We start from the raw sequence: 26,288 nt of genomic DNA on the forward strand, positions 1-26,288 counted from the left end.
GAGGTATCATCAATTATTTAAAATAAGGTGTGGCTAAACTAAACTGAAAGGTCCCCTAAAACCAGTGATCATAACTTCTTTTAATATTTAACAATAAACAGACATATTTTAATTAAATTTGGTCTTTTCAAAGCATTCACTCTTTCCTTCCGTGGCGCTAGAAGAACCATTGGTCACTAGGCCCATTTTATCTGGTGAAGGTGAGGATAATGGTAATCTCCTGACTTTGTCATCCTAGACAAAAAGATGCCGCGTCCTTTCATCTTTCATCAAGCGCAGTTACGTGGTAGAAAATGAAAGAGTATCATTTTAGACGGCTTGCATCTATTTAGCCTGAGTTCTATCACTAACTAGCTGGTAACACTGAATAGTCATTTAAATTCTATGGGTTGGATATTACATGATTAGAACACATCTTCTTTATACAATTCTACCTCTCTTTCCAGCTGGACACTTTGATCACTCTCTTGTATTCTTTCATTTCATACGTGAAGAAACAAATATCAGAGAAATGAGTGAATCAGTCAGAGGAAAATAGTGTAAAGGTCTTTGGACTTCTGAAATTTTATTAAGAACTCAAACATTGTAGGTACATACCATCTTTCTCCCTCTCAACCCAGAGGTTATTGCTATTCTGAAAGTGGTATCTTTTTTTTCCATTTTTATTTCCATTCCAAATGTATAAATGTATACATTGATTATAATAAAAATATATATATTGAATAAATATATATTTATATTATAAAATATATATAGTATAAATATATACAATAAATATATATATACATATATATATAAACAATACATAGTACAATTTTTGATGTTTAATGTAAGAAAATTCTTTTACTATTGACTTATTTTATCCAACATAAAATTCTGGATTTTATCCATGCTGATATATGTAATGGTATTTAACTGCTATACAGTATTTTGGTAAAGTGATAGACCTCAATTTGTTCATCTGCTTCCTTGAACAGTGGCTTTCAGCCTTTTTTTGACCATGCAATCCATAGGGGGTAAAAATATATTTTAGGTGATGATCCAGTAGATAGAGCTGTGGATCTCTGAGATCAAAGCTTACCTTTTTTTTTATCCCTCTTATATGTGATGTATTCTATTCCATTCTATTTCATTTTTTAAAAATGCTGGTTGTATACTAAATATATAGCCCTCTATTGGGTTACAACCTGACATTTGAAAAACACTGTTCGAGAGGAACATTATTCAAACTGCTACAATGCTTCCAGTACTCCGATATTTCTCTAGGTTGGGGTGGGAAGTTAGGGGTCGGGGAGTAAGTGCTGCTTAGAATTTTTTCAAGCAAGGAATGATGCAACTAAATAGGAATATATTAAGCCTGCAGATGGCTTAGGTACAGAAAACAAGTTTGTGAACCGTGGTTTTAAGAAATTAGGCTGAGTTATTATCATGAAGCAATTCTGAAAAACTACAGAGATTTTTAAATAAATGATTCATATTTTAAACTGATGCTATAAGCTTACTACTTTAAGGATTCCTATGAACAATCGATTTGTGAACTAGAATGAATATTTTTAGAAAGTGAATAAAAACCACTCATTTTAACTTATATATTTATTTGCCATAGTGAATGAAGAATGTCCATAACTCAGGGAAATGGCTTTATCTATATCTCCATAAGCTATATCAATAAGCTTTATGCCTCAGTTGCATTACAGTATATTCTTTGCAGACTTAAACACAAATGACTTCATTGACTTGCAGGTCTCCCATGAAGATACTGTAATGTGGATTTCTATGTCAAGTGGAGGTAGGACCATTTCTTTTTCAAAAAATTCTTGAATTCCAATATGGTTACATATTATATTGGTCTTTGAAGGTGTATTTTAGCCTATAGTCAACACTAGACACATAAAAATATTTTGTTTTCAGCAAGACTGGCCATTACTGTTTGGTTTTTGGCATTGTTATATGACTTAAGTACTCTACTGCTGTCATCATAGCTCTCAGTATACAGTGCTTGGCAAAATCTAATGACTTCAATGAGTACACCAGCCTTCATAAGATCCAGAGGTCAGAAACCGTCTTGTTTTCTTATCCCAATTTTTAAGTAAGTAACAAAGTTAAGTTGACAGAGAAAGCCAAATCTGCCAAAACTCCAAAGAAAGAGAACTGAAAATGTAAGAGCAAAGGAGAGGCAAGTGCTAGGAGACTATCATCCCAATTAGGAGCCATTGTATGGCCATGATCTGCAGTAATTTATACTCGTAAATCTTTCACCTTGGAATACAGTGCTTGGAATACAGTGCTGTGATTTCTGGCCCCAATGTAAGGATATAAATAATGATAGGCATATTTAACCTCTGAAGGCATGGCTGTCAATCTGATTCCAGATCAAAGGAATCAGAAGGTTGATAAGGAAATTGATATGGACGATGGAAGCTCCAGGTGAGGCCAATTCATCTGTTGCACTCTTTCAAGTACTTGCAGTCTCCTCTGATTCAGTGGAACATGGCCCCTTCCCCTCCCAAGCATTTCTTACCATGGTCCCTGGAAATTCTTTCTCAAGAAAAAGGAGCAAGAAATTCCATTCTACATCCTCTCACTGATTTTAAAAATCTTTGTTTCCTAAATGAAAGAACTCTTCCTTGAAGCCATGACTCCTCTTTAAGGGAGGGTGAACATATGGTTTAACATAGAAACCAGAATATATTTAAGAGTAAAAGAGGGCATTATTAATAGTTATGCCAGGACCACAGGTGTAAATTGGAACTATTATTGACAAAACAGATGTTAGGGTCACCCTACCTATAGTCCTCTCAAGAGTAGGTCACTCATTTTCCCATAGTTCACCTATACCTCAGGGTTAGAAAATAGGATCAACATCCCCTATACAACCCAAACGATTTTATTCAGAATATTTACACTTTTTGTGTAAAACTGCAGTTACTCTAATGTCCCTTCTTCACTGCTACCTCCTCACTCTTTTTCCTCTTTGCTTTATTTATCAAACTTTCTGCGACTAGATAGCTCTTCAAAGACTTTAGTACCTCGTTTATCTTCCTCTACCTCCAAGATCCAGGGTAGTCTTCTGATTATCCTATCACTTTTCTGATAATCCAACCCATAGAAGTCATGACTTCTCAATCATGGCATTTTTAATTCAACAGAAATATAAAATTTCTGTCCAAAGTCCCATATAGTTTCATATCTCTCACTTAGCATTCCCTCTTAGACAAGTTCTTCAACCTCACTGGGACCCAAGGTCTCTGTATTCCTCTACTTTTCATATTGGTCAACATCCTATCAGTTGGTACCTTTCTCTATAAAGCTTACTCAATAGACTGTTCCTCTACTTCTTTTAATTAAATTCAACTTTTTTGATCTGGGGTGTTACAGCTCTCTACCTATTGAAATTTCTACACTGGGTCAAGGCTGTGATTCATATTTTCCAAGATTATTATACCTGGTCTGTGAACTCACCTGTAAGTTATTGCATCAAGCATGTAGATGGTTTATTTGTGGTCACCAGCCTTAAATGTTTCCTCTGTTCTGCCTGTCAATTTTTCCATATACTTTTTTAAAGTTACCATCTCTCACATTCTTCATAGCAAGTATTTCAAGCTTATACACTTTTGTGAAATGTTCAATGCAGCCCTTTTTCCCTTCAATCTCAGTAAATAACACTGACACCTTCTTCAAACCCTCCCCAACCTCCTCTCACATCAACTAACAGAATTTACAAGTGCTCATCCTTTCTTGCTTCTCTTTCGCACAAGAGGTATCATTATTTCACCTGTGCTCTCGATATATATATTTTTTTCCCTGTCCCTTCAGGAATTCCCTTCACCAATTTTCTTCTATCTCCGATCTCTAAATTGTTATTGACCCTTTCTGATCAGCATGCTGAATTCTTAAAAAACAAAACCTCGCTCGACCCCACCTCCTCCTCCAGCTTCTAGCCACTGTCTTTCCTTTTAGAGCCAAATTCATCGAGATTATTGTTCTATACTCATGGCCTCTCTCTTTCCTCACATTCTCCTCAGTGACTCTGATCTGTTTTCTGTTGTCATTCTCACAGGCAGCATTTGTTGCTGTTTGTCTCTTTCTTTCTTCTTAGATCTATCAGTTTTCCTCTCAGATCTCTGAATGGTCCATTTAGGTAGCTTATTTCATGTGCACGTGCAAAATGGAATAATCTTAGTGAGCTTCACTCTGCAAGGTCTGGCCTTTAGCCATGTGGGGTTACAGAAATTCAAGTTTATGGGTGCACCTAGGACAACTAAAAATATTTAAACTTATAAAACACGGCTGTATGAAACCTAGAAACATCATTTACATAAAGGAAAATAGTTGTTAAGTATACTCTCTCCACATAGGAAAATGACATGGAAAGTGAAAAAATCACCAAGTGGCTAATGGTGGATTTGGAATTGACCAAAGCACTCTGTGTGTAAAAGACTGTCTAATGGTATCAGGCCTATAGCCTGCAGTGTTCATCTCCACATCAAGAATGAACTCTGAAAGCAATATTCCCAAAGACTTGAGAGAAGGGTACCCCTCTCTCAGATATAATGGACTGTGAAGAGAAAGGATCCCTATCTGACTATTTAATGAATCTTCTGTAGGTACTTATTCTCAAACATAAGTATCAGGAGATGTCCAGTTATTGAGGGTTTTGGAGGGGTGGGGTGGGGGTTGGAGTGAGCCTGGTGGTGGGTATTGTGGAGGGCATGTATTGCATGGAGCACTGGATGTGGTGCACAAACAATGAATTTTGGAACACTGAACACTGTAACACTGAAAAAAAATTTAAATTAAGTTTAACAAAAAAGAAAGAATATATTATGAATGCTGTGTCTGGGTAGCTCAGTTGGTTAAGCATCAGCCTTCGGCTCAGGTCTGCTTGTCCCTCTGTTCCTCCTCAGCAACCCCCCCCAGACCCCCCTACCTGCTCAGCTGTCTCTCAAATAAATAAAATCCTTTTTTAAAAAAGAATATATTATGAAGATATCAGACCCCTTGCTCATTTCATATTTTGGCTATTTCAAGATGTTTTGGGAACCTGCCTTAGGACAGGTCATTCAAAATGTACTGAAACAAATTTCCCCCAAAGCCACCAATCAGCTTCCTTCATAAATAGTATATCTGTTATCAAATAAAGGTATTATTTCTTTTTGTTTTTAGAAAAAAAAAAACCCTGCTATGAGAGAACAGATATGTAACTCCTTTTACCTATGCGAAGTGGGATAGAAAAACCGAATTAAAACAGTATAGTTTTATATCTCTATTCCAGTACTCAATTTGTAAATTAAAACAGAGAAAAATCCTAATCTCATAGGCTTTGTTTAATGGATCTTAGCAAAATGTTCAAATTGACCTTTACTATAAACTGAGAGTTGCTCTCCACTAGAAAAAAAAAAATCTGGTTCTTGAATTCAAAATGTCATTTAAGAATACCATAACCATTTAAAATCACAATGTTCACTACACAAATTGAGTCATTCATTCTTTGCACACATAGGTGAATCAAGTCTACAAAAGGAAGGAGCGTGATGCTTATGTTTTTGGGAGCAATGAACCAGAAGCAATCCCTTTGAAAGAAAAGTGCAAACATGCTTGGTGATCCAGAATTTAAAGTTAAGATCTTGTCTATATCTCTTTGTCACCATTAATTGATACTCAATTCTTTATGGGGTGGTTACCTTTTAATTCACTCTCAGTGGTTCTCTCATGGCATTCACTTGTTCAGAAGAGCTCAAGGAAGAAGGTATCTCAATGGATATCTGATGTTAAAGTGTTAGATGTCAAATAGGTCATGTTGGATCTGGTAGTGTTCTATGTGGATACCACATTTGAATAAACTTCTAAGAACATCGTGGACATTTGGGTTTTCTACCAAGTGGTTCAATATTGGACAGCAGTTACCCAAAGGGCTCGAGTTAACTGCAGCAACAGTTCTGTTTGATTGCTAAATACATCACGGTGGTTATTATTAGGGGCTTTTTAGAATTTAAGACATGTTTCTGAGTCCAGCTCTGACATTATGCTATTCTGAAAAGATAATAATGTATCCACACTTGAATTTTTTTCATGTGAAGATTGGGGTTAATATTCTCTCTTAAATGAGGATGAATGTAACATGCTTACCATGATGCTTGGCGTAAAGTAAAAGCCTATAATGGTAATGATGGTATATAGCTCATCCCACTGATGATACTACATTAAAGTCAGTTATACCACCAATCTAAAGCGCTATAGATTCTGCATAAGGATTTCTAAAAACTGATATATTTCAAAAACATAGTCCTTCAATAAGGCTGTTTCTGGAATGTGGTTTATAGGACTTTTGATGATATCCGTAGTCTATTTAAGTGGGACTTTCCCAGGTGTCTAGTACTTCACTATGACGTCAAGTTTTAAATATCTTTTTGAAGCCTGAACATAGCTGTTGGGGGAGGAGAACTGATGGTGATATTCTCATCTTCATATATCACGTCTTGAGACAGTTCAGAATGCCACACTAACCTCTATATTAAGCTAACCTTTCTCTAAACCACAAGTCATGAGAATTGGGGGAGGTGACATTTGACTTTACTACCTGTAAATGACCTTTCTTTGATTAATTTCCCTCTTCCAAACCACAGCCGTCTTTCAGAGTTATCAGGCAGGAAATGGCTCCCCATTTTTATCCCTGTGTGGCTTTTAATTCCCTAGGTTGTCACCATCTGGCCATAAAAAGGGGGGAGATTGAATCCCAGGATTCTTTGCTTCACTTTCTTGTTGGTAATGTGCTCTTCTATTTTCTTCAGTCTACATAGGATTGTTTAACCATGTGATTAGACTCGGCTATACTGTGAAACAATTTTGGTTTACAATGAGTTGAGACTTTTCACAAAAACTGGACATGTATTCCATGGGCTTTTCACAGGATTAAAAAAAGAAACAAAATAAAACAGGATCACACTCCTATTGGCACTGGTTAAGCTACCAAGTCTTTCCCTTGAGATGTAACCTGTCATCTGCTTTAGACTATGGATATCTCTAGCAGAATCTTTTGGTATTATAGCTCTTTAGACTAACATGCCCTAATTTCACTTACCAATTCCAAAGTTAAACTCCTATCCCCAGAGGGTGTTTAATATTTTGTATCTAAATTAATGCTCAGTAGGCAATTATTATTATCCTTTCTATTTGAAAGCTATGTCTTCAAAGTTGAATAGTCTTTTTCTTCTCTTGTGCTAACATTTTATTGGAGAGTTCAATAACCTCATTATACTTTTTTGTGTTCATAAATTTTAGGGTGTTTTAGAAGAATGTTCTCCTCAATGCCTTTTAGAGTTATTTTTTGAGAATCCGCTATCTACCCTTGACCTGCCTCAAAGTTCCTTGATTTTTGCACTAATAGAATTCATTTCCTCAAATGCTGAACACATCTGCACTTAAAAAAAAAAAAGATTTTATTTATTTATTTTACAGACAGAGATCACAAGTAGGCAGAGAGGCAGGCGGGGGTGGAGGGGGGCAGGCTCCCTACTGAGCAGAGAGCCCGATGCAGGGCTCCATCCCAGGACCCTGTGATCATGACCAGAGCAGAAGGCAGAGGCTTATCCCACTGAGCCTCCCAGGTGCCCACACATCTGCATTCTAAAGCAACTCTGATATATTCTTCTTTTTTTTTTTTTTTTGAAGATTTTTTATTTATTTATTTGACAGAGAGAGATCACAAGCAGGCAGAGAGGCAGGCATCGAATGAGGAGGAAGCAGGCTCCCTGCTGAGCAGAGAGTCTGATGCGGGGCTTGATCCCAGGACCCTGAGATCATGACCTGAACCGAAGGCAGCGGCTTAACCCACTGAGCCACCCAGGCACCCCAACTCTGATATATTTTGATGGAATCTTTAAAAGTGTGTTCTTTCATTTTTTATTCAGAAACTTCTTCAGTCCTCACCCCCTTGGTCTAAGTTTAACTCCCACAATTTATAATTCTCATTTGGGATAGAGATAGCTTATCTTCTGCTCTACATCAAAACATACTCTCTAGAAGAAATCTGATATTATTCTATCAAAGTGTGAATTTAAGTCATAAAGTTACCTTTTCTAGGGACATGGGTATTTATACAAGAGCCTTATCTCTACTTGCAAAGTGACACTCTTAAGAATTGTTAAAAGAAACTACTGTTCAGTGTGGATGCAATGAGAAGACCCTAACCTTGTGGGACTTACATGCCACACAGACAGACCCCAGCTTCCCAGTGTACTCAGGGAGGTATTAGTATACCTTACATATGAACTGGATTTGGTATCTTCAAATGTTTTCTTTGAAATTATGGTTCTATTTCTGGCTTACTTGTTTCTTCATAGTGCCAATCTAGGTCGACAGGAGAATATGAGACCATTGTTCCATATCCCGCTTAAAAGAGTACACCACTTCAAAGAGAACAACACCTGACAAAAATAAAACAAGCAATCAGTTTTAAAACACTGTGCCTGTGTGCTTGTTAATTTTAACTTTTTCAGAGATTCAAGTTACTCTAGGGAACCTACTTTGGGTGATTATGTTCTATATCTGCACAACAAAGACATCTAAATAAAAATAATTAATATATAATTAATTTCCAAAAATTTCTCTTTTAATATTAGGAAAGTATTACAATGTTTAGAATGTTCCCTCTTGCCCTCTGTGAAAAACAAAAATCAAAAGTTAAAAACATGGAATGAATTCTTTGAACAAATTTTTGTTAAATTCCCTGTTATTAAAATTTCTTTAAAAGGTACTAGGGATTTTAAATCTAACACAGATGAAACATGCCATCGAACGAAAACAAATACTTCATAATGTACCTTTTACCTACACTGCCTTTTAAAAAGTTTCTTTTGCTAATTGCATTTAGCAATTACAGAATAAATTGTTGCATTCTTTGTGAACCTAGTTTATAAATTACCAGGCATTAACATGAAATAATTTGTTTATGAAACAGAGCGGTAACATAAAGGCATTTTACACAAAATTATATTTGATACGCAATTTTAACCCCTCTTTCTCTTTATATTTATAAAAGTTATATTATCTATGAACGTATTCACATTCTTCACATGAACATAAGCCAGAGAGTTGACCTGTTAATGATGTTGGTAACATTACTCATGAGTCAAGACTTGACCAAAATCTTTATGGAATTAGAATATATCTTTGTTATCCTACACTTTTTGTCCCTTAAAAACAGTTTAACACACAAAGCTAGGTGAATATGTGATTAGCTCTACATTCATCCATTTAGTAAAAGTTTATTGAGGACTGATGTGCCAAACACTGTGCTAGTTCTGAGAAAACAATTGTTAGCAGGACAGACATAATCTCTGCTCTTAAAAAGATGACATTCTAGTTGGGGGGGGAGACATATTTTCTTTTAAATCTCAACAAATAAAAAAATTTACAAGTTGTATAATGAAAGAAATGTGCAAAAAGCTAAGATAAGGGTTGGCGCTGGGTAGGCACAGTTTCGGTGGGATGGGACAAAAAGAAATGAGAAAGAAGCAGCTATTTGAAAAATGGTGGGTGTGGGTATGTTTTCTCCCACCGCCTCGCTAATCCCCCAAAGTGAATATTTATATGGTACTGCACTTCCCTAGTGATACATTTTTACTCATAGTATAACCATATACGTACTTTTAAAATGTGTGTAGAGTAGTTACAGCAAAGGATGGAAATAAATACATCCTCTAACCACTATAAAAATACTGTAGAGAAAAACTGTGAACGCAGTGAATTACTAAAGTTTATACAAAGGTTCCTTTCTACATGTACAATTGTGAGTCTCAGAGCCAGGATTATTCGACTGCAGAGGATGAAATAGAACCCCTGGTTTAGTATGTAAACATAACCTTGACTTCTTTGGGGTGAGTTGGACATACCATGATCTGCAAATGAGAAAGAAACATAAGATGTTAAAAACAGGGAAAATTTCCCCAAATGGTCTAATTCTCAAAAGTGGTTATATGATCTTTGCCTTTCTAAAATTTGGGAGCTATTTACTCCTGCCTAAATCCCCCATTCTTGGCCACCAAATGTAAAGTGTCTGAATGCTTAGCCACTAGAGGGAGAGTGTGTGCCTCTGGTGATTCTGGAGCCAATGAAAGTAACTCATGAAAAGGATAGGCTTTCAAGGGAGCTAAATTAAGCTCCAACCAGCTAAGGGTAAGGGCTATTCCAGCTCTGGTAGCTTTGGGAAATTTGAGGATGGTTCCTTAAGACTTCACAATGGATCCTCTTTTACTAGCAGTTAGGCTGCTTAAAATATCCAGATATTTCATCATAATTTTGAATATGTTTTAATTCATCTTCTCCAAGGACCTCCATTACTTTGCAGATACCTAAACGCAGGCTTAATTTTTAGGAAGGAGTTGTGGCAATTCAGGGAAGTTAAGTTTCCCCTTATATATTGGTAATTTATATAGAACGAACATTCCAATTTTCTAAGATAATTTAAGATTAAAACCCTTGCTATCTACTGGGATGATCAGAATGACTTGTGGAATTCTAATTTCAGTCTTTTCCAAAAATGACTTCAGGAAAATTAATTCTATTTAGATAAGTTAGGCTTAAAAAAAAAAAAACCCACAAAAATCTGCCTTACAAATATATAATTCATAGGGGAGAAAAAACATATAAGTCACAGGACTTGCAATTTTACTTAAAACTGCCATAAAGTTGTTCTTGCTGATCTAAGTCCAAATGATTTGTTCTCCAATGAAAATTGATTAATCTTGTTTGCACTATGGCACCAACTTTCATTTTCCATAATTTAAAAATGAGCCTATTTGTAGTTTTTAAAAAATACAATGCATGAAATAAACGCTTAAGTAATTCATTATACAACTTACATATAGTTATTACCCAAGTCCCATGGTATCCATTATTCGGTGTTTATTAATGTGAATGAATTCCTTCCCCACCCCAAAATCCAAAGAAAAGACACGGTCCAAAATTTTATAGACCCACAGACTAGTGTTTAAGATATAGTTGATGATTTTATTTTCAGTGTAGCATTTCTCTTTCCACAGCAGGGGTGAAAAAAAAAAAAAAAACCCAACCCAAAACTCAGCAACTATTTTTGGGATTCTTGAAAGGAGTAGGAGTACGAAGCCTCCTCCTAACTCTTTCGGCATTGATTTTCTTCACAATCTGTGATATGGTTTCTCAGAAATGCTGTTTGGCAGTCCTGATAATTTCATGTGTTTTCAAACTTAAGCCACCCAGACTACACAGTTCAGTATTTTCAGCTCCTTTCATTTTCCTTTTCCCTTTAATTATAGAAGCCTCTATTCCCTCTTTTTGCAAATGTGGTCAAGTTAAATGCTCAATGCTACTATTTGTAGACGAAATATGCATTTGCTTTTTTTTTTTTTCCATGACGATCCACAGACGATTTTCCCAAATAAAAAAGCTGGGCTGTACCTGGTAGTGACGGCGACACTTCCCCCGGACCAACTTTTTGGACCCTCACCCGCTCCTTTGACTTTGGTGAATGCGGCACAAGCCCTGGGGAGTAAAAGCAAGTCAACACTCTAATTTTAAACTTGCACTGCAAAGCACTTTCAAAATAGTTGAGCTTCATCTCAGACCTGAATTTCCTTCTCAATTCATTCCCTCAATTCATCCTGATTCGCGTCCTGGACTCCCCGGTGCCGTTTTCTGAATTGCACTGCACAGTTTATTGCGAAGCCTGAGTGGGTGGGTCCAGGCGCACACCCCGGCTCCGGCCAGGACGCCGATGCCTGAGCTCCGCGTCGGGCGCCCGGGTCGTCGTCCCGCTCCCTCCGCCCGGCCTCGCCACAAATCCCAGTTGGAAAGAAAACTTCAAGCGGCCGAAATGAACCTCCCTTCACCGCTCCAATCCTTCCTTCCCAGCCGGCAGAAAACGTGAGATTGATTGAGACTTGGGGGGAGCGGGTGGGGTGTCGCCATGGCAGTCTCGGAAGCAGGTTACCTGGTCCCCCCCCTTGGGGGCGGGGTCTGCCGTCTGGGGGGCCGCAGGGCCGGGGACGACGCGGCCGGGCGCGCGGGTGGGCGCGAGGGAGTGCGCGCGTCGCGGAGCCGCCGGGCAGCACTTGTCCTGTAATCGATTGCCGAGCGCGCCGAGCGGCCCAGAGCGCAGACACGCGCACACGCGCCCTCGCCAACCCGCGCGCACACGCGCGCACACAGACACACACAGACACACACACGCACAGGCTCAGGCACCCAGGCCCCGCACACACGCGCACACACGCGCGCGCGCGCACGTCCGCCTGCCCGCGCTGCGGGCCCCGCCGCCCGCCGCCCGCCGCCCGCCGCCGTCGACAGCCCGCCCTCCGCCCGCGGGCGTCTGCGCGAGCCCGGCCGGCGGGGGAGATGTGCTCGGGCTCCGGCGGATCGGTTTCTCGGGGTTTGACCAGCTGTCCCGGGCTAACCCTGCTCCTCGCTGAAGATGGAGGAAGTAAAAACAGGATTACCCTTAGCTACAGATCCACTGCCTTAGTTTCCACCACCAACTGCAGTGCACAAACACACGTTAGGCACAGGAAAGAAAGAAAGAGAGAGGATACACTAACAGTAAACACAAACAAAAGGGTGATGGGATTATTTTACTGCATGCACTGCTGAGGTAAATCTCCGCTTGGCTTTTGCGTGGTGAAGAACAGCTCTTGTTTTATTTGTCTTCGGATTCATAGATTATATATAAATATGTGTATCTGATTTGCAAAGGGGGGGAGTGTTTTCAAAGTTAAGTGTAATTATATAGCATCTCGTTTTGCACTGTGATGTGATCAAATGACTTGTTGCTGTTAACCAGTAATAATAATAATGTAGATATTTTTCTCTGGGCGGGATGGATTGTGGTTATGATTAGGATAATGATTTCTGTAAAGGACGCTCAGGGAATCGGGTTGAAGATGATGTCCTCTGCCTTAATTTATCGTCCCCTCCTCGTAATGTGTTTCGGGGCTGTTAATCGATTAATCAGTTCTCATCTCTGTAGCTGTCATGGATTTTGACTTGTTTTGCTTTGTTTTAACTTGAATTCCAAGAAAGATTGGGTAGCTTGGAATAAATTGTAGCTGTCCTGGTAGAAGGTAATATTCAGATCCTTGTTGGATTTTTTTAAAAAGCGAAAAACCTGGTATGACACATGTAAAAAGGCAGCAGTTAAATCACTTTGACAGGTTCTAGTATGGGCGAAAGAGATGGAATTAAGATTTATTATTTTTTTCTTTTCTTTCTTTCTTTTTTCTTTCTTTTACCTTTTCTTCCTTTCTCTTTCTTTCTTTCTTTCTTTCTTTCTTTCTTTTTTTTTTTTTTTTTTTTGGCCAAGGGCGAAAAAGAGTCCTGTGAAGTTGGCCTAGGTTCCTCGCTGGATTCTGCCCGACTGTCCCTCCCCTCTTACCCCCCCCCCCCCACCTTTTCTTTCAGTTTTCTTGTCTTAGCTTTTGGTCGATTCTTAAGGAACCGGTGGATCAAGTTTTTTCTCTTCTTGTTAATCGCATTGCTGTAGCACTGACTGACCTCTCTCTCTCTCTGCCCCCCCCCCCTTTTTTTCCTCTTTCCTGAAAGTACGTGGTGCCATTCCTGAGTGACTTTTCCTACTAGACCATCCCAAAGGGACGAGGGGGAGGGGTAGAAGGAGGAGGAGGAGGAGGAGGAGGAGGAGGAGAGGGGGGTGTTCCCTCTCTCTCATTTCTTGGTTTTGTTTATCAGCCGATCTGTTTGCAGGATTTGGGCTCGGAATGACCCACCTGTAAAGTGCTTTTCCTTCCTCCTCGCCTTGAACTCTGCAGGGGGCTTGGCTTGGAGGGGCAAGGGAGGGAAAGAGAGAAGGGGGAAACACAAAAAACTTCTTTCTTTCTCTCTCCGTTTATCTTCAGCCCGACATTGTCACCTCCTCTTTGAAAGGGGTTAGAAGAAGCTGAGATCTCCCGACAGAGCTGGAAATGGTGATGAATCTTTTTTAATCAAAGGACAATTTCTTTTGTATGTACATTTCGTTTCTCTTTCTCCTTTTCTTTTTCTTTCTTTCCTTCTCTGAGGGTTAATAACCATTTCATTGATGGGGCAGACTTCTTTCGCTTCTTCCTGACGTTTCTTTCTTTTTAATATGTGTGTGTTAAATGTGTACATTTTTAAAGAGATAAACTCATTTGTAAAATATCCGAAGAAACTGCCCCCCTTTTAAACTTTACGGATGCCTTTCTTGAAAGCCTTATGTAATCATAATTTGAAAGAATTTGGTAACTGTACAGCAGGTTGAAATTTAAGTGCTATGTAGAGACTGAGTTGGGAATTTGATCTGATTATTCCATAAAGAAAGAAACAAAAGTTTTTTTGGGGGGGTGGGGAGGGTGGTGGTGAAGAAGGGGAGGGGAGGGAGAAGGGAAGTGGTTTTGGAGACAAGAAGTGAAGCTGCCTGTTTTCCAGTAAGTAATGGAGAAATTCCAGGAGCCAGGGCTAAATATACTTGGCGATCAATACAGAAATGGCTCATTGTGAATAATTTAGCTGCTGGTGCAGTGAGAGTTTTGAAACTAAAGGCAAAAAGGACCAGGGCCAAAGGAAAAAAAAAATAAGTAAAAATCTCCTCAGGACATGTCAGTTCTTTAAACTTTTTCCTTCAAAGAATACAGTTAGCTTATCGATCTTTTCATTATGTGAAATCAAAGCTAGGGGGTGTCATCTCATACAATTTACTTTTGTTTCTGAGAATTAAGTACTTGTTTTGTGTCATTGGTGCATGAAAATAATTCCCCAAACTTTACAAAAGTGATTCCCTTTCTAAGAGCAAAAAGTTTATGAAATTTAAAAAGTCAGAATGTATTAACTTGGTTTGGCATTTGTATCCAACCTTGGTCTGGCAGGAAATTAAGGTTACATTGAACAGGTGCTTACACAGAACTTCGTGTAGGCTAAAATGTCAATACAAGTCTGGGAGTAGGGCGACTGCTGCAAAGACTTTCAAGACACACTGGGGCACCAAATTTTTGTTTTGTTTTGTTTTCTTATGTTTGTTTGTCCTCCCCCCTCCCTATTAGAACATGATGAACCAACTTGCAACAATTGTGAATAGAGCTATCTGTATACCAGGGAAGTCCTCAAACTGCAGTGTGATTGTGGGGAGTAGTGAATGGTAAAATACTTAAATCCCAGTGAAAGCTGGCACATTTGGGGTGTACCCTCACTATTTTTTCTTCAAGTAAATTCTGATTAAGAGAGTTATTCCTTTCTCGCTACAGCCCATCTCACAGCACACTTATCTTTCCTATCCTATCTCCAGCAGGAATCAGATCATTTGCAGAAAGAGTTCAGTGACTTGCAGATGAGCACATACAGTACACTGTAGTATGTTTCTTGGGCCCAGGTTGCAGGAGCAGCAACATGGGCTAACCGCTTGGAGCTTCAAATAAGTTAAGCATTTAATGGCAGATACTGAAAGGAATCATTGTGTTAAGGATATCATCTTTTGTATTGCAGCACTGCACTTTGACTATGGAAACAGAGGCTATTGATGGCTATATAACGTGTAAGTATTCATTTTCATTAATTTGTTATTGGTAATAAAATTACATTTGTTACCTGTATTTTATTTCTGAATTATGTTTTCATCAAGAATTCTATACTTTTATTTTGTCTGTTCACAATTTCACCTTTAAATGAATTTGAGAAAATAATAGCATAGAGCCAAAATGAAGGAAATACAGGAATATACCTAACTCTCTATTGATGATAGTATGTTGGCCAGTGTAGTAAGTTGCTTAGCAGATCAACACTTTTGCACTGGAGTTTTTTTCATTTACTTTACTCTCAGTTTAGAATAAGTCAGGTTACATATATGTCTACTAATATGGCGTGTACCGAATATTTACTACTCTGTAACCTAATTTTTCTGACACATAATGTAAAAGCTCCTGAGGCTGACCTTTTTTTTTCCTTAGCCAACTTTTCTTTTAAACATCCAGCTCTCTGATAGCGTTTTGGAAAATGCTCACTCTAAATACTCTGTGCTTAATGGTTAAATTATATGTTAAAAGAAAACTTGTTTTTTTTCAACAGAAAAATACTTTAGAAATCAACTCTTCCAATTGCCCTTATTTTACAGTTAAGATTATTGTGATAATCAGATTTTGTATTTTTTTTTTTTTTTTGTGGGCTGGTCATGGTTTTTCATTATTTCATTCATTTGCTATATATTTCTAAATTATAGTTCTTTGAAGGGGAAAATATGTAACATTGACATTTCAAGGCTATGCATGCCTCTGCATGTATGAAGCAAAGTTGGTAATTAGATTTTACGTGACAATGAACAGAGACCAAAAGATTTTATTTTGTGAAAGCAGGTGACAATGAGCTTTCACCTGAAAGGGAGCACTCCAATATGGCAATTGACCTCACCTCAAGCACACCCAATGGACAGCATGCCTCACCAGGTCACATGACAAGCAGTAAGTCTTCATTTTATGTTTTTTTTTTTTTTTTTTCCTATTTCTCTAGCGACACACTTGAATTTGTTAGGTCTTTGGGGTCCTCTCCTATTGTGGTGTAGCTGCTGCCATAGATTTTGCTAAAGAAAGAACAACCCAGATTTATTCCTATTCATTCTAGTATCATAAAACATGAGCCTGCTTACTAGTCTGACCTATCCCAAGGTGGCTTTTGGGAGCTGGTGCTTACCTGTATCAGGTAAGAAATGTTAGACTTTGCTGGTTATTGTTGTGACTTGCCAGGTTTATGACTAGATTTGTTGTTGTTGTTGGATAAAAGAATATGGAAACAAGTCACTTCCGAAGGACTTTTCAGAGGAAAAAGAAAAAAAAGAATTAATTTTATGTTGCCTTGGTAGAAAGCTAATCCATCAGTGGTAGAGTTGCAGTGTTACTTTTTTTTTTTTTAAACTATGTGCAAATTTCTCTTCCAAAGCATTGGAAGTGAAGTGTAATTGAAAATTTATGGACCTGATGTAAATCCATTTCTTTAACAAAGTGAAAGCGTTTTGTTTTAGACTGTCCAGAGAAGAGCTGTGTAAATTAGGAGGGATGTTTTTAACTTGCAGGAATAGACAAGTTTGGGCTACTATTTTTGAGAAAGAATCATTCATTGATGTAGTAAACATTGTTTTTGTGTAATAAAAGAGCAACTTGTATGCTGTCCGTGACAGAAGACAAAGTACTTCATTAAGATTTTGGTTGGTTTTCTCTTAATTATAATGTTTAGTTATTAAGTGCAAATGGTCTGTTACTCCTCTTCAAACATAATTTGAAATCTTGTGTTTCCCTTACACTTTTGTATGTGTTAGATTCTTGTCTAGAAAGGGCATCTGACTTCTATGTAAATATAACTTAATTTAAAAGTTTTCTCTTTGGGTGATCTGTGAAGGAAAGGCAGTTTCTTTCCTTTTTTTTTAAACAAAGATTGAAAAACTAAAGGAAACTGAATCAGCTGCTAAACTATGAACATATTCTCAAGTAATTCTGATTACCCAGAAAGAACACATTTTCTTTCCATTTCCCTCTTAATAGTTCTCAAAACTTGAGCTTATTCTAAAGCTACTAGCTTTGTAAATAGTAAAGACTTCTGAAGTATAAGCAAAAGTATATAAAGTATTATTGAATACATTTTGTAGTTCATTAATGTTAAGTGATTCTAGCTATTGACTTGACGTTTTGATTGAATTATATGAATTTACTTATATAAAAGTTTTCTTTTTATTAATGGGAAGTATTTCCTAGGAGATTTCATTCTGGAAGTTGTTAAAATTCCTTTATCACATAGAAAGAAAAATTAATAGTGAGTGACTGAATGTATATTACATTATAGTGTTAATCTCTTATGATGGATCTTGTAGCATTAATTTATTTTTTGGCTAGTTGGCTATAATTTGACAAAAGTTATACTACTGCTTCAGTGTAGGCAGTACAATTTTTATATTTTAACATTTAATGTTATTAGTTCCTTGTTAGAATAGATTTTTATTTCTCTGATAATTTTTGTTTCATTTCCTAAAGAGTAAAGATAGGTAGGAAAATTTCTCTTAGCTTACTATTTAGCTATCGGCTTTGGAAACTTGAGAAACTTTGAATAATCATCGACTTCTAGCTATCATCCCCTAGCCACCACTAGGATATCAGCAGGAAAATGCTTTTTAATTGGCTCCTTTCCTTGTGAATTTGATTCTGGTTTTGCAAGTACTCTTCAAAAAAGCAGCTCACCCATTTATTTTAAGTAAACATTGCAGAATGTGGGCATGATCAATTTGAACAAACAAGAGCTGTGCTTTTCACACTGGAGTAAAATTATGTTTCGTAGAGTTTTGTTTTGTTTTTCCCCCAAACTTACTAGCCTGTGGCAATTCCATGTTGATACAGTTTTTGGCTAAGCTGTATGCATTTTCGTGTTCTTTTCCGAAGAGTTGCAGGTGAAATATTTGGCTCTCACTTCAGAGCTGTCTGTTGCATCCTTTATGTAGCCTCTCTTTACAGTATCTAGGTTACCCACTTCGGTGTTAGATGGAGAAGATACCCATTTTTCCTTTCTGTTAGATCTAGGAGAATATCAGCATTTTAGATTGCTCAAGCAAATAGTTGTAAAGAGGGACTCTTGTCTCTTACTTAGAACAAGAGACCTAAAATCGGTTCACTCAAATGTTTTTCTGTAACTTGGAATAATTTGTGTGTGTGTGGGGGGGGTGCTGTCAAATCACTTGTGTCTTGAGATGATTGGTTTTCCTAAATCCATTTAAATGCATTGTTGAACTTTATCAAATGAAAATAGCTTATTTATTTTCTGAATTTTTTAAAATATATTCAAATATACTTCCTGAAGGGCTGTTGTGTCCAAAAACAGAATTGTGATTTTGATTGAAAGTATTCAAGCCAAAAGTAAATGGGAACACCTTTATGATAGAATAAGATAGCCTCCAGGAACAGCAAGGAAAGGGCAAGACTGTATGTGTAAGAGGGGGAAAGTTATTTTAAAACAGCTTAGAAAAAAAAAAAATAAAAGAAGTAAAACTTTTGATTTTTTTTTTTTTTTAATAAAGTAACATTCTGAGTAGTAAAGTGTCACTAACCTGTGATAGCCCATTTATTTTCGTTTTAGAAAGGGGTCAGTTTTACCACAAGGTCCAAGTCATTTGTTTGGGTTATTTGATGACTATTCTAAGAAGAAGTGTGTCTGTACAACTTGCTGCCAGCTATTGTATAAAAAATAATGACAGCCGCTATCATTATTTGACAGTGCTTTGGAAAAGAGCATCGGCGACTTGGGGAAAAACTAAAAAATGTTATAATGTCTGACAGCTTTTGGTTTTAAAATTTAGCATGTAAGGTAAAATCTTAAAAAGTAAAGGGTAATACCCATCTTAACACTTTACAGTAACTACTTCCTATGTTTTAGAATGAATTTGGAGAGCTTTAGACTTTTTATTATGGAATAATATCCCTTTGATAAGAAGATGGGCAGTGTTGCCTGAGATCGTTAGTGTGCATTCTGAGTCTGCTGACAATCTTCCGTGTCAGGGAAGACAGTATATGCCTTGATGGCTACTGGAAATACACAGTGTTAAGTGATTTTAAAAGTAGACTCTGGAAGTTAAGAATCTGAGACAGAGAACTCAGACAGAACAATATAAAAATAATCCATATTGTATTTTGGCCCATTGGATGAGACTTACTTTGTGATTCCTTATGTTTCTGGGTTAGCTCAGTTCCAGTTCTTGCATTGTTGCTGCAGTATCGGTTTCAAACAGCAGAATTCTGTCTATACATGCTGCTTACTATTTTAAGAAATTCAGGTTCAGAAATTTATAATTAATCTTTATCGTCTACTGTTATAATGCCATGAGTAAATTTTCCTTGAGGATAGTTAATGGGATGAAGATACATTGTGACACAAATTTTGTTGCTATTACTTTAAAAGTTTTTACATGGATCACCTTTCCAGTCAATACTATTCACCAGTCAGTTTGATGGCCAGGTGGCATGTATGGAATTGGAAGAAGTAGTAATTCTAGTTGTACAGGACTCTGACCAATAATCAGGTCAGGGAATCTAGTTTATTCTTTTCCGAGTGCTTCACATTCATTTTTTTTTTCTTAGCAAGTTTCCATTTTTAGAGCCTAGTGAAGCAGAAGTATATTATAATTTCCATTTTTCTTATGTAGAAATGGAGGTCTGAAGAGATCAGTTGGCCTTTTATGTCTCCTAACAGAAGAATGGAATTGTCAGGATTGGGACATAAAACTGTGATATTACCTTGTGGGTTAGTTAGATCACTTAACTGATATCTCGCTGTAGTGTCATTATCTCAGGGTGCCCACCATGTCCAATACTGACCCATGACAAAATTGTCTTACAGAAGTAAAGAAGGGTTATTATTTGGGTGGAGTGATAGCAGATAATCTTGTTAAGTAGATACTCTCTTGTACTTTTTAAAATATCATTTGTATTATGGGACTCACCAGCTTCTTGAATTGTCCTCTGTAGCTTAGTTTGGCAGTCACCCTTGGTTGCATTTCCATGGGATACACCCTGATATAACACCAGATGGGCTTGATATAAAAATTCACTCTGCTTTGAATTGTACTTAGGTTTATGTGTATACCCAACATACATTTAGTTTTTACTTGTTGGGAAATTAAGAGGAAAGTTTGATTTTATTTCTTTACACTTATCAAAGGGAAATACCGTGGTTATGAACCAAAAGGAAAACAAAGCAAAATTAAACTAAAGGAAATATGTATGTGCAGGGAATTCACAGCAGAATTGCTTTATTTTTCTTTGCCCCTCATTTCCCCCTCCTGGCATTTTTAGGCGACTTCGACATCAGAATGAAGTCCTGTCTTCAACAAACAAGGCAACTTACTGTAGAGGTGTTATCCTTATTGCCTCTGTTTTTGTCCAAATCTGTCTTCCCCACTGGAAGTGCTTTTTTTTTTTTTTTTTTTTTTAATATAACATGATTGGTTAGATTCTTTTGGGAGTCTTCCTTGAAGCTGTAATGAATTGAGATCTCTGGGTCCTATGCTCTTTTCTCCTAACTTTAAATATTGATAGATTTTGATGTTATGATGTTCTGAAAGATCAATAGCAGGGCCGTAGTCATAAGATTAGGTAGAATGTGTTGTTTTTCTTTGATTCTTCCCTTTATATCTGTTTCGGTCCAATATATTTATTGATCTAGTAATATTTTCCTTTTGGAATTAATCAAGACTCAGAGTATCTATGCTTTGAGAGAGGTGAGGAGTATTTAGGATCTATAGATTCCTTACTATAAATGTTTAATCAGCAGTGGAGTGAGAAAAGGACAGGGAACATAATTTATTGAGTAAGTATAGGAAGTCCAGCACTATCCAGCACTATCTAGATGCATTCATGTTACTTCACTTAGTCGCCTCAACAGCTCTGTGAGGGAAGTAGTTACTCCATTTTTTTTAAAGATTTTATTTGTTTGTTCATTTGTTTATTTTGGAGGGTGGGGGGCACAAGAGTGTGGGGAGAGAAGAGGGAGAGGGAGAACCCCAAGTGGACTCCAAATTGATCGGAGAGTCCATACTCCACTTTATAATACAGAAAAATGACGCACAGGAGCAACAGATTTTAAGTGGTTAAAAATATGGGCTTTGGAGTTATACATGCTTGTCTTAGAATTCCTGCTTTGCCATCAACTTGCTGTGTGACCTTAGGCATGTTATTTCCTGTCTCTGAGCTCCAGTTTCCTCATCTGTAGAATAGGGCTAAGTCATACGTAATACACACCAAATACTGAGCACGGTTCCTGTTGCAAGTTTAGATCCAGGAAAGAATCACTGCCTCTGTCACTCAGAGCAGTGAAGTTACTTTATCATCGATCAATGACTCATAATAAAAAGAGTTTGTTTTCAAATCTATTTCTGCTTGAAATTCAGGTCTTTTGGTCTTTCCTTTTTTACTATGTGGAACAAAGACAGGGATTTCTAATAATTTAGGTAAAAATTAAAGGGAAGCCTTTCTGTTATTTAACATCTTTGAAGATTTGGGTTAACAAAGAAGTGGAATTTATCAGTATGTTAGAAATTATTTTTATAGAGTTTCAGTGTTCCCGAGTATAGTTTTATGTTTTTGGTTGTATGTAAAGAAAATCATTGCTTACCTTTGGTGCTCCAAAGATACCAGTCATTAAGAATGGTAAAAGAAAAAGTTCACTTAGGGCGCCTGGGTGGCTCAGTTGGTTGGACGACTGCCTTTAGCTCAGGTCATGATCCTGGAGTCCTGGGATCGAGTCCCACATCAGGCTCCCAGCTCCATGGGGAGTCTGCTTCTCCCTCTGACCTCCTCGCTCATGTTCTCTCTCACTGTCTCTCTCTCAAATAAATAAATAAAATCTTTAAAAAAAAAAAAAAAAAAAGAAAAAGTTCACTTAGTAGATAAACCTATTCATATCTATAATCAATCCTTTCTAAGAAGGTCTGCATCTAAAATTTCATCTCACTTGATGCTTCTGGTAGTACCATAAATTCTTCTTTGATGGTATCTAATCACATTGCAGGCCAGATTGTGTTAATTGTATATTTTGGGGTAATTGATTTTTTTTAAATTTGAAGTAAGCTTAAAATATATAGTTATCACTTCAGGCTGTTTCCCATGTTGCTGTATCATTTTAATTGATTAATTCAGCAAATTTATAGGCTACCTTTAATGTGTCAGGCACTGCAAGGCGAATCCAAAGGTGAGTAAGTACACTGTCCTCTAGGAGCTCATGCTCTAGTTTGAAAGACATTTAAGCAGGGCATTGTACTGTGGTATGTTTAGTGTTCTGATTATTATGGGGATGCAGTGGTACTAGTTCAGGAAATCCTCCTAGAGAGAGAGGCTGGTTGGGCTGAAACTTAAATTGAAGGAATAGGATTTAGGAGAGAAGTGGAGGGCTTTTTCATTATAAAGGACACATCCACAATGGGAGCTGGGAAATAACACATATACTGTGAAATAAAAGCAGGTTGGTTTTTCTAGAGTGTGAGGTTGGTGTCTAGGATTTGAGGCCAGAGATGACTCTGGACAATTAATCAGGGCAAGATAATGGAATATCTTGTATAGGAGAAAACTTAGATTTCATTTTCAAGGAAGCCAAGGGATTTAACAAAGCAGATGACTTCTGTCTTTTGATTATTATGGGATCACACTGACTGTACTGCTGGGAAAAAAGTTGTGGATGGGGACCTGTCTAGAGGCAGGAGTATTTTTTAACAGCTATTGGAGTGGTTGAGTGAGGAGTTGTGAGAGCTAGTGGTAGTGGGGACAAAAAGGAAGAGAAGGATTTGGGAAATATTTCATAGCTCAAAGTGGATAGGACTTGGTTAGTAGGATTAAGGAGAGAAGGAAGTTCGTGATGACGATCCTCAGATTATTGGATAAAATGGTAGTAGGTTCCATCAGGGAGAATAGGAAATATTGGAGAGGTTTCCAGAAGAAGATTTACTTTAGTTTGATTCTGGATCCAGAAAGTCTGAATCACCTGTGGGATTTGGGAGAAGACAAGGATCAGGTTTATGGACAGATTAGACTAGAGTGTGAATTTTCCTAATTAGTGAAATTTTACTAGGTAGAGTGTGATTTGGTTACCTTGCTACTGTCCTTAACAATTGTTTAGTATTTTTTTTAAAGATTTAATTTATTTATTTGACAGAGGGAGATCATAAGTAAGCAGAGAGGCAGGCAGAGAGAGAAGGAGGAGGAAACAGGCTCCCCACTGAGCAGAGAACCCAATGTGGGGCTCCGTCCCAGGACCCTGAGATCATGACCTGAGCTGAAGGCAGAGGCTTTAACCCACTGAACCACCCAGGTGCCCCAACAATTGTTTAGTATTTCTAAAAAATTCTTCCCTAAGTAAGTCCCAGCATTTGATCAGTAACTTTATTTTCCTTGTTGCCCCATTAAATCAAAATTCTGTATTGAAATGTATGACTATAAGTTTTAGTGACCTCTCTCTGCTTAAGGGAGTCCTTTTATGCCTCAGAAGTTGGATTAGTTGATATGATTGATTTACCAAATTTTGAATGAAATATAGCAGCCCTTCTCTTTAAATTTTTGTGGCATATTTAATATCTGAACTTTTATGGTTATTTATTTTTAAAAAATCATAAAGCTAATGTATACCATGTGTTCCAGTGATTCTACTATAATGATTTGTCTTTATTCTCTACCTATTTATTTAAAAATACATAATTTAAGATATATAAGGAATGATTTGTTATTTACATGCTGGCCATTTCTGCCACATTAATAGCCAAGATACTTAATACTTTTGTCAGAGCTTTTTTGAAAATTTTGAGATAAATGTACATACATGATATATATTATTTTAAAATGATTTAGTACCTACTTGATTTTTTTAAGCTTATAATACTGTGCCTGTTGGGGTAAAATTACAAAGAGTGTGATATAGTATGACATAAAAAACATCCTAATTAGTATATTTATTATCTCAAAATATCTATTATAGAACTTCATCTTAAAAATGTAGGTGCTGGTTACATAAGACACCATAGAATTCCAAGAGAATGTTAATGATAGAAATACTTCATCTGAGATTTCCTGTATATGGAGATTCAGAACTCTCTAGAGAGATATTTTTCATCTTTCAATCATTGATCCAGTAAACATTTATTAAGGAGTTACTTTGTGTGATGCACTGCTAATGCTGGGGCACAAAAAATATGTAGAGAAGGATGTTGTCTTTAGGGTCCAAATGAATCCATATTTTACTTGCGATATCAATAATCCTATTACATTTAGAAGCAAATAAATGCGGTATACTTACCATGAATTATATCAATTATAGATGAATGATTGCTTCTCACCTTTTACCACCAAGAGGTGTTCAAAAGTGTATAAATTTGAAGATGCACAGTGATACAGAGAGAAAAATGCAATAAATTTCTAAAATAGGTTCCCACAGAATAACATTTCCCAAGAAAAATTTTTATAGGGGTTTCTGGGTGGCCAGTCTGTTAATCCGTTAAGTGTCTGCCTTCTGCTCAGGTCATGTCCTGAGATCCCACGGACAGTAGCAGCTGGGAGTCTGCTTCTCCCTCTCCCTATAGTACTCCCCCTGCTTGTGCTATCTCTCTCTCTCTCTCTCTCTCTGTCAGATAAATAAATAAATAAAATCTTTAAAAAAAAATTAAAAAAAATTTATAATGTAGGATTTGGCCATAAGCCTTGCAAGTTCTGAAACGTGATTGGCCACACACTTAGAGTGGATCCCTATCTCAGGATTGACGTACCTACATTAAACAAGTTTACAAAATTGGTGTTTAAAATCAGAAGGCCAATTTATGTCTATACCTTGATAAAAATAAAACAAACAAAAAACCCCAACCAACTAATAGAGAATCTGGATCACTCCACTTGGCTTGAGATCATTTTGGGTGATGAGCAAAAGTCACTTGGTGAGCAAAGGATCTGAACAAAAGGAGTTATGTAATTCAAAGTTTAGTGGCATCCCACTAAGAGAGCCTAATATACTCAGCATCACAATAGAGATAGCATTACCCTTGGTATCATTATGGTTAAGTCCTTTGTCTAATTCCTTCTCCCCTGGATGGACAGGGATTTAGATTCCTTGAATATACGTGCAGTCAGAATACTGGAAGTCATTTTTTCCCCCCTCAGCGTCCTTGGTTAAATCCTCCAGATTCATCTTTAACTTAACATTAATACATATAATCAGGTTACAACCAATTTTCTTTAGTGTTAACTTGCATTCCTGCTTTAGATTTGTTAATTGTTGATTTTATAGCCTAACCCTATAAGAGCAACCTTATAATGCCTGTAAGGATACCCCAACTATTATTACCATAAATTCAAACTTCTATTCAAAGAAATGTTGATAGGTGATAGGGTTAGCAGTTTAAGTGGTCTGAAAATCAGTTCTAAATGAAGATGGGAAACAGCACTGCCACCCAAGAAAGATACCTTAAGTTAGCTGGAGATCTAGAAGTGCTCCTCATTATAGGTCAAGAGAAACAAACACTACATCAGTTTCATGAAATCATTGAAGTAGTCTGATGATAGCAAATGAGATCTTATAGAAAATTATAGTATTTTAGTTTAGTTAATAAGGAAGGTGATCTTAATTACTGAATGTGAATTTAAGAATATTTGTTGGGGTGCCTGGGTGACTTGGTTTAGCATCTGACTCTTGATTTCAGCTCGGGTCATGATCTCAGGGTCATGAGATTGAGCCCCAAATCCAGCTTAGTCTCTGCCCTGGGCGTGGAGCCTGCTTAACATTCTCTCTCTTCC

At 37.2% G+C, this 26,288-nt stretch overlaps 2 protein-coding genes across 14 annotated transcripts in view; one reads left to right on the forward strand and one right to left on the reverse strand.

The window, feature by feature from the left end:
- Window positions 1-8,713: 8,713 nt before the first annotated feature.
- On the reverse strand, window positions 8,714-12,690 carry LOC131827966 (uncharacterized). The gene is made up of 4 exons (XM_059168889.1): window positions 12,610-12,690; window positions 11,604-12,479; window positions 11,437-11,520; window positions 8,714-9,899 (listed from the first exon to the last, which is right to left on the reverse strand). The coding sequence occupies exons 1-2, from the start codon at window positions 12,688-12,690 to the stop codon at window positions 11,622-11,624; spliced, it is 939 nt and encodes a 312-aa protein (XP_059024872.1). The 3' UTR covers window positions 8,714-9,899; window positions 11,437-11,520; window positions 11,604-11,621.
- Window positions 11,784-26,288, forward strand: part of IKZF2 (IKAROS family zinc finger 2) — a 164,112-nt gene continuing 149,607 nt past the window's right edge. For 2 of the 13 annotated variants that reach the window (XM_059168132.1, XM_059168141.1), the window contains exons 1-4: window positions 12,441-12,625; window positions 13,884-13,952; window positions 15,484-15,532; window positions 16,344-16,451. In XM_059168132.1, the coding sequence (XP_059024115.1) occupies window positions 13,950-13,952; window positions 15,484-15,532; window positions 16,344-16,451 (160 nt within the window). In that variant the 5' untranslated portion in view covers window positions 12,441-12,625; window positions 13,884-13,949. Of the gene's footprint in view, window positions 11,902-12,436; window positions 12,626-13,679; window positions 13,990-15,483; window positions 15,533-16,343; window positions 16,452-16,502; window positions 16,690-26,288 lie in introns of those variants that run through there. The other 11 variants (XM_059168134.1, XM_059168142.1, XM_059168145.1 and 8 more) reach the window with 10 other exon arrangements.

The sequence above is a fragment of the Mustela lutreola genome, chromosome 3, assembly GCF_030435805.1.
Source record: "Mustela lutreola isolate mMusLut2 chromosome 3, mMusLut2.pri, whole genome shotgun sequence".
Taxonomy (NCBI): Eukaryota; Metazoa; Chordata; class Mammalia; order Carnivora; family Mustelidae; genus Mustela; species Mustela lutreola.

Bases quoted from the DNA above. Each gene is read 5' to 3' on its own strand.
- LOC131827966 (XM_059168889.1), bottom strand. From the start codon at position 12,690: ATGAATCCGAAGACAAATAAAACAAGAGCTGTTCTTCACCACGCAAAA. The intron at 12,480-12,609 runs GTAAAATAATCC...GTGGATCTGTAG, and splicing joins TTACCTCAGCAGTGCATGCA to CTAAGGGTAATCCTGTTTTT.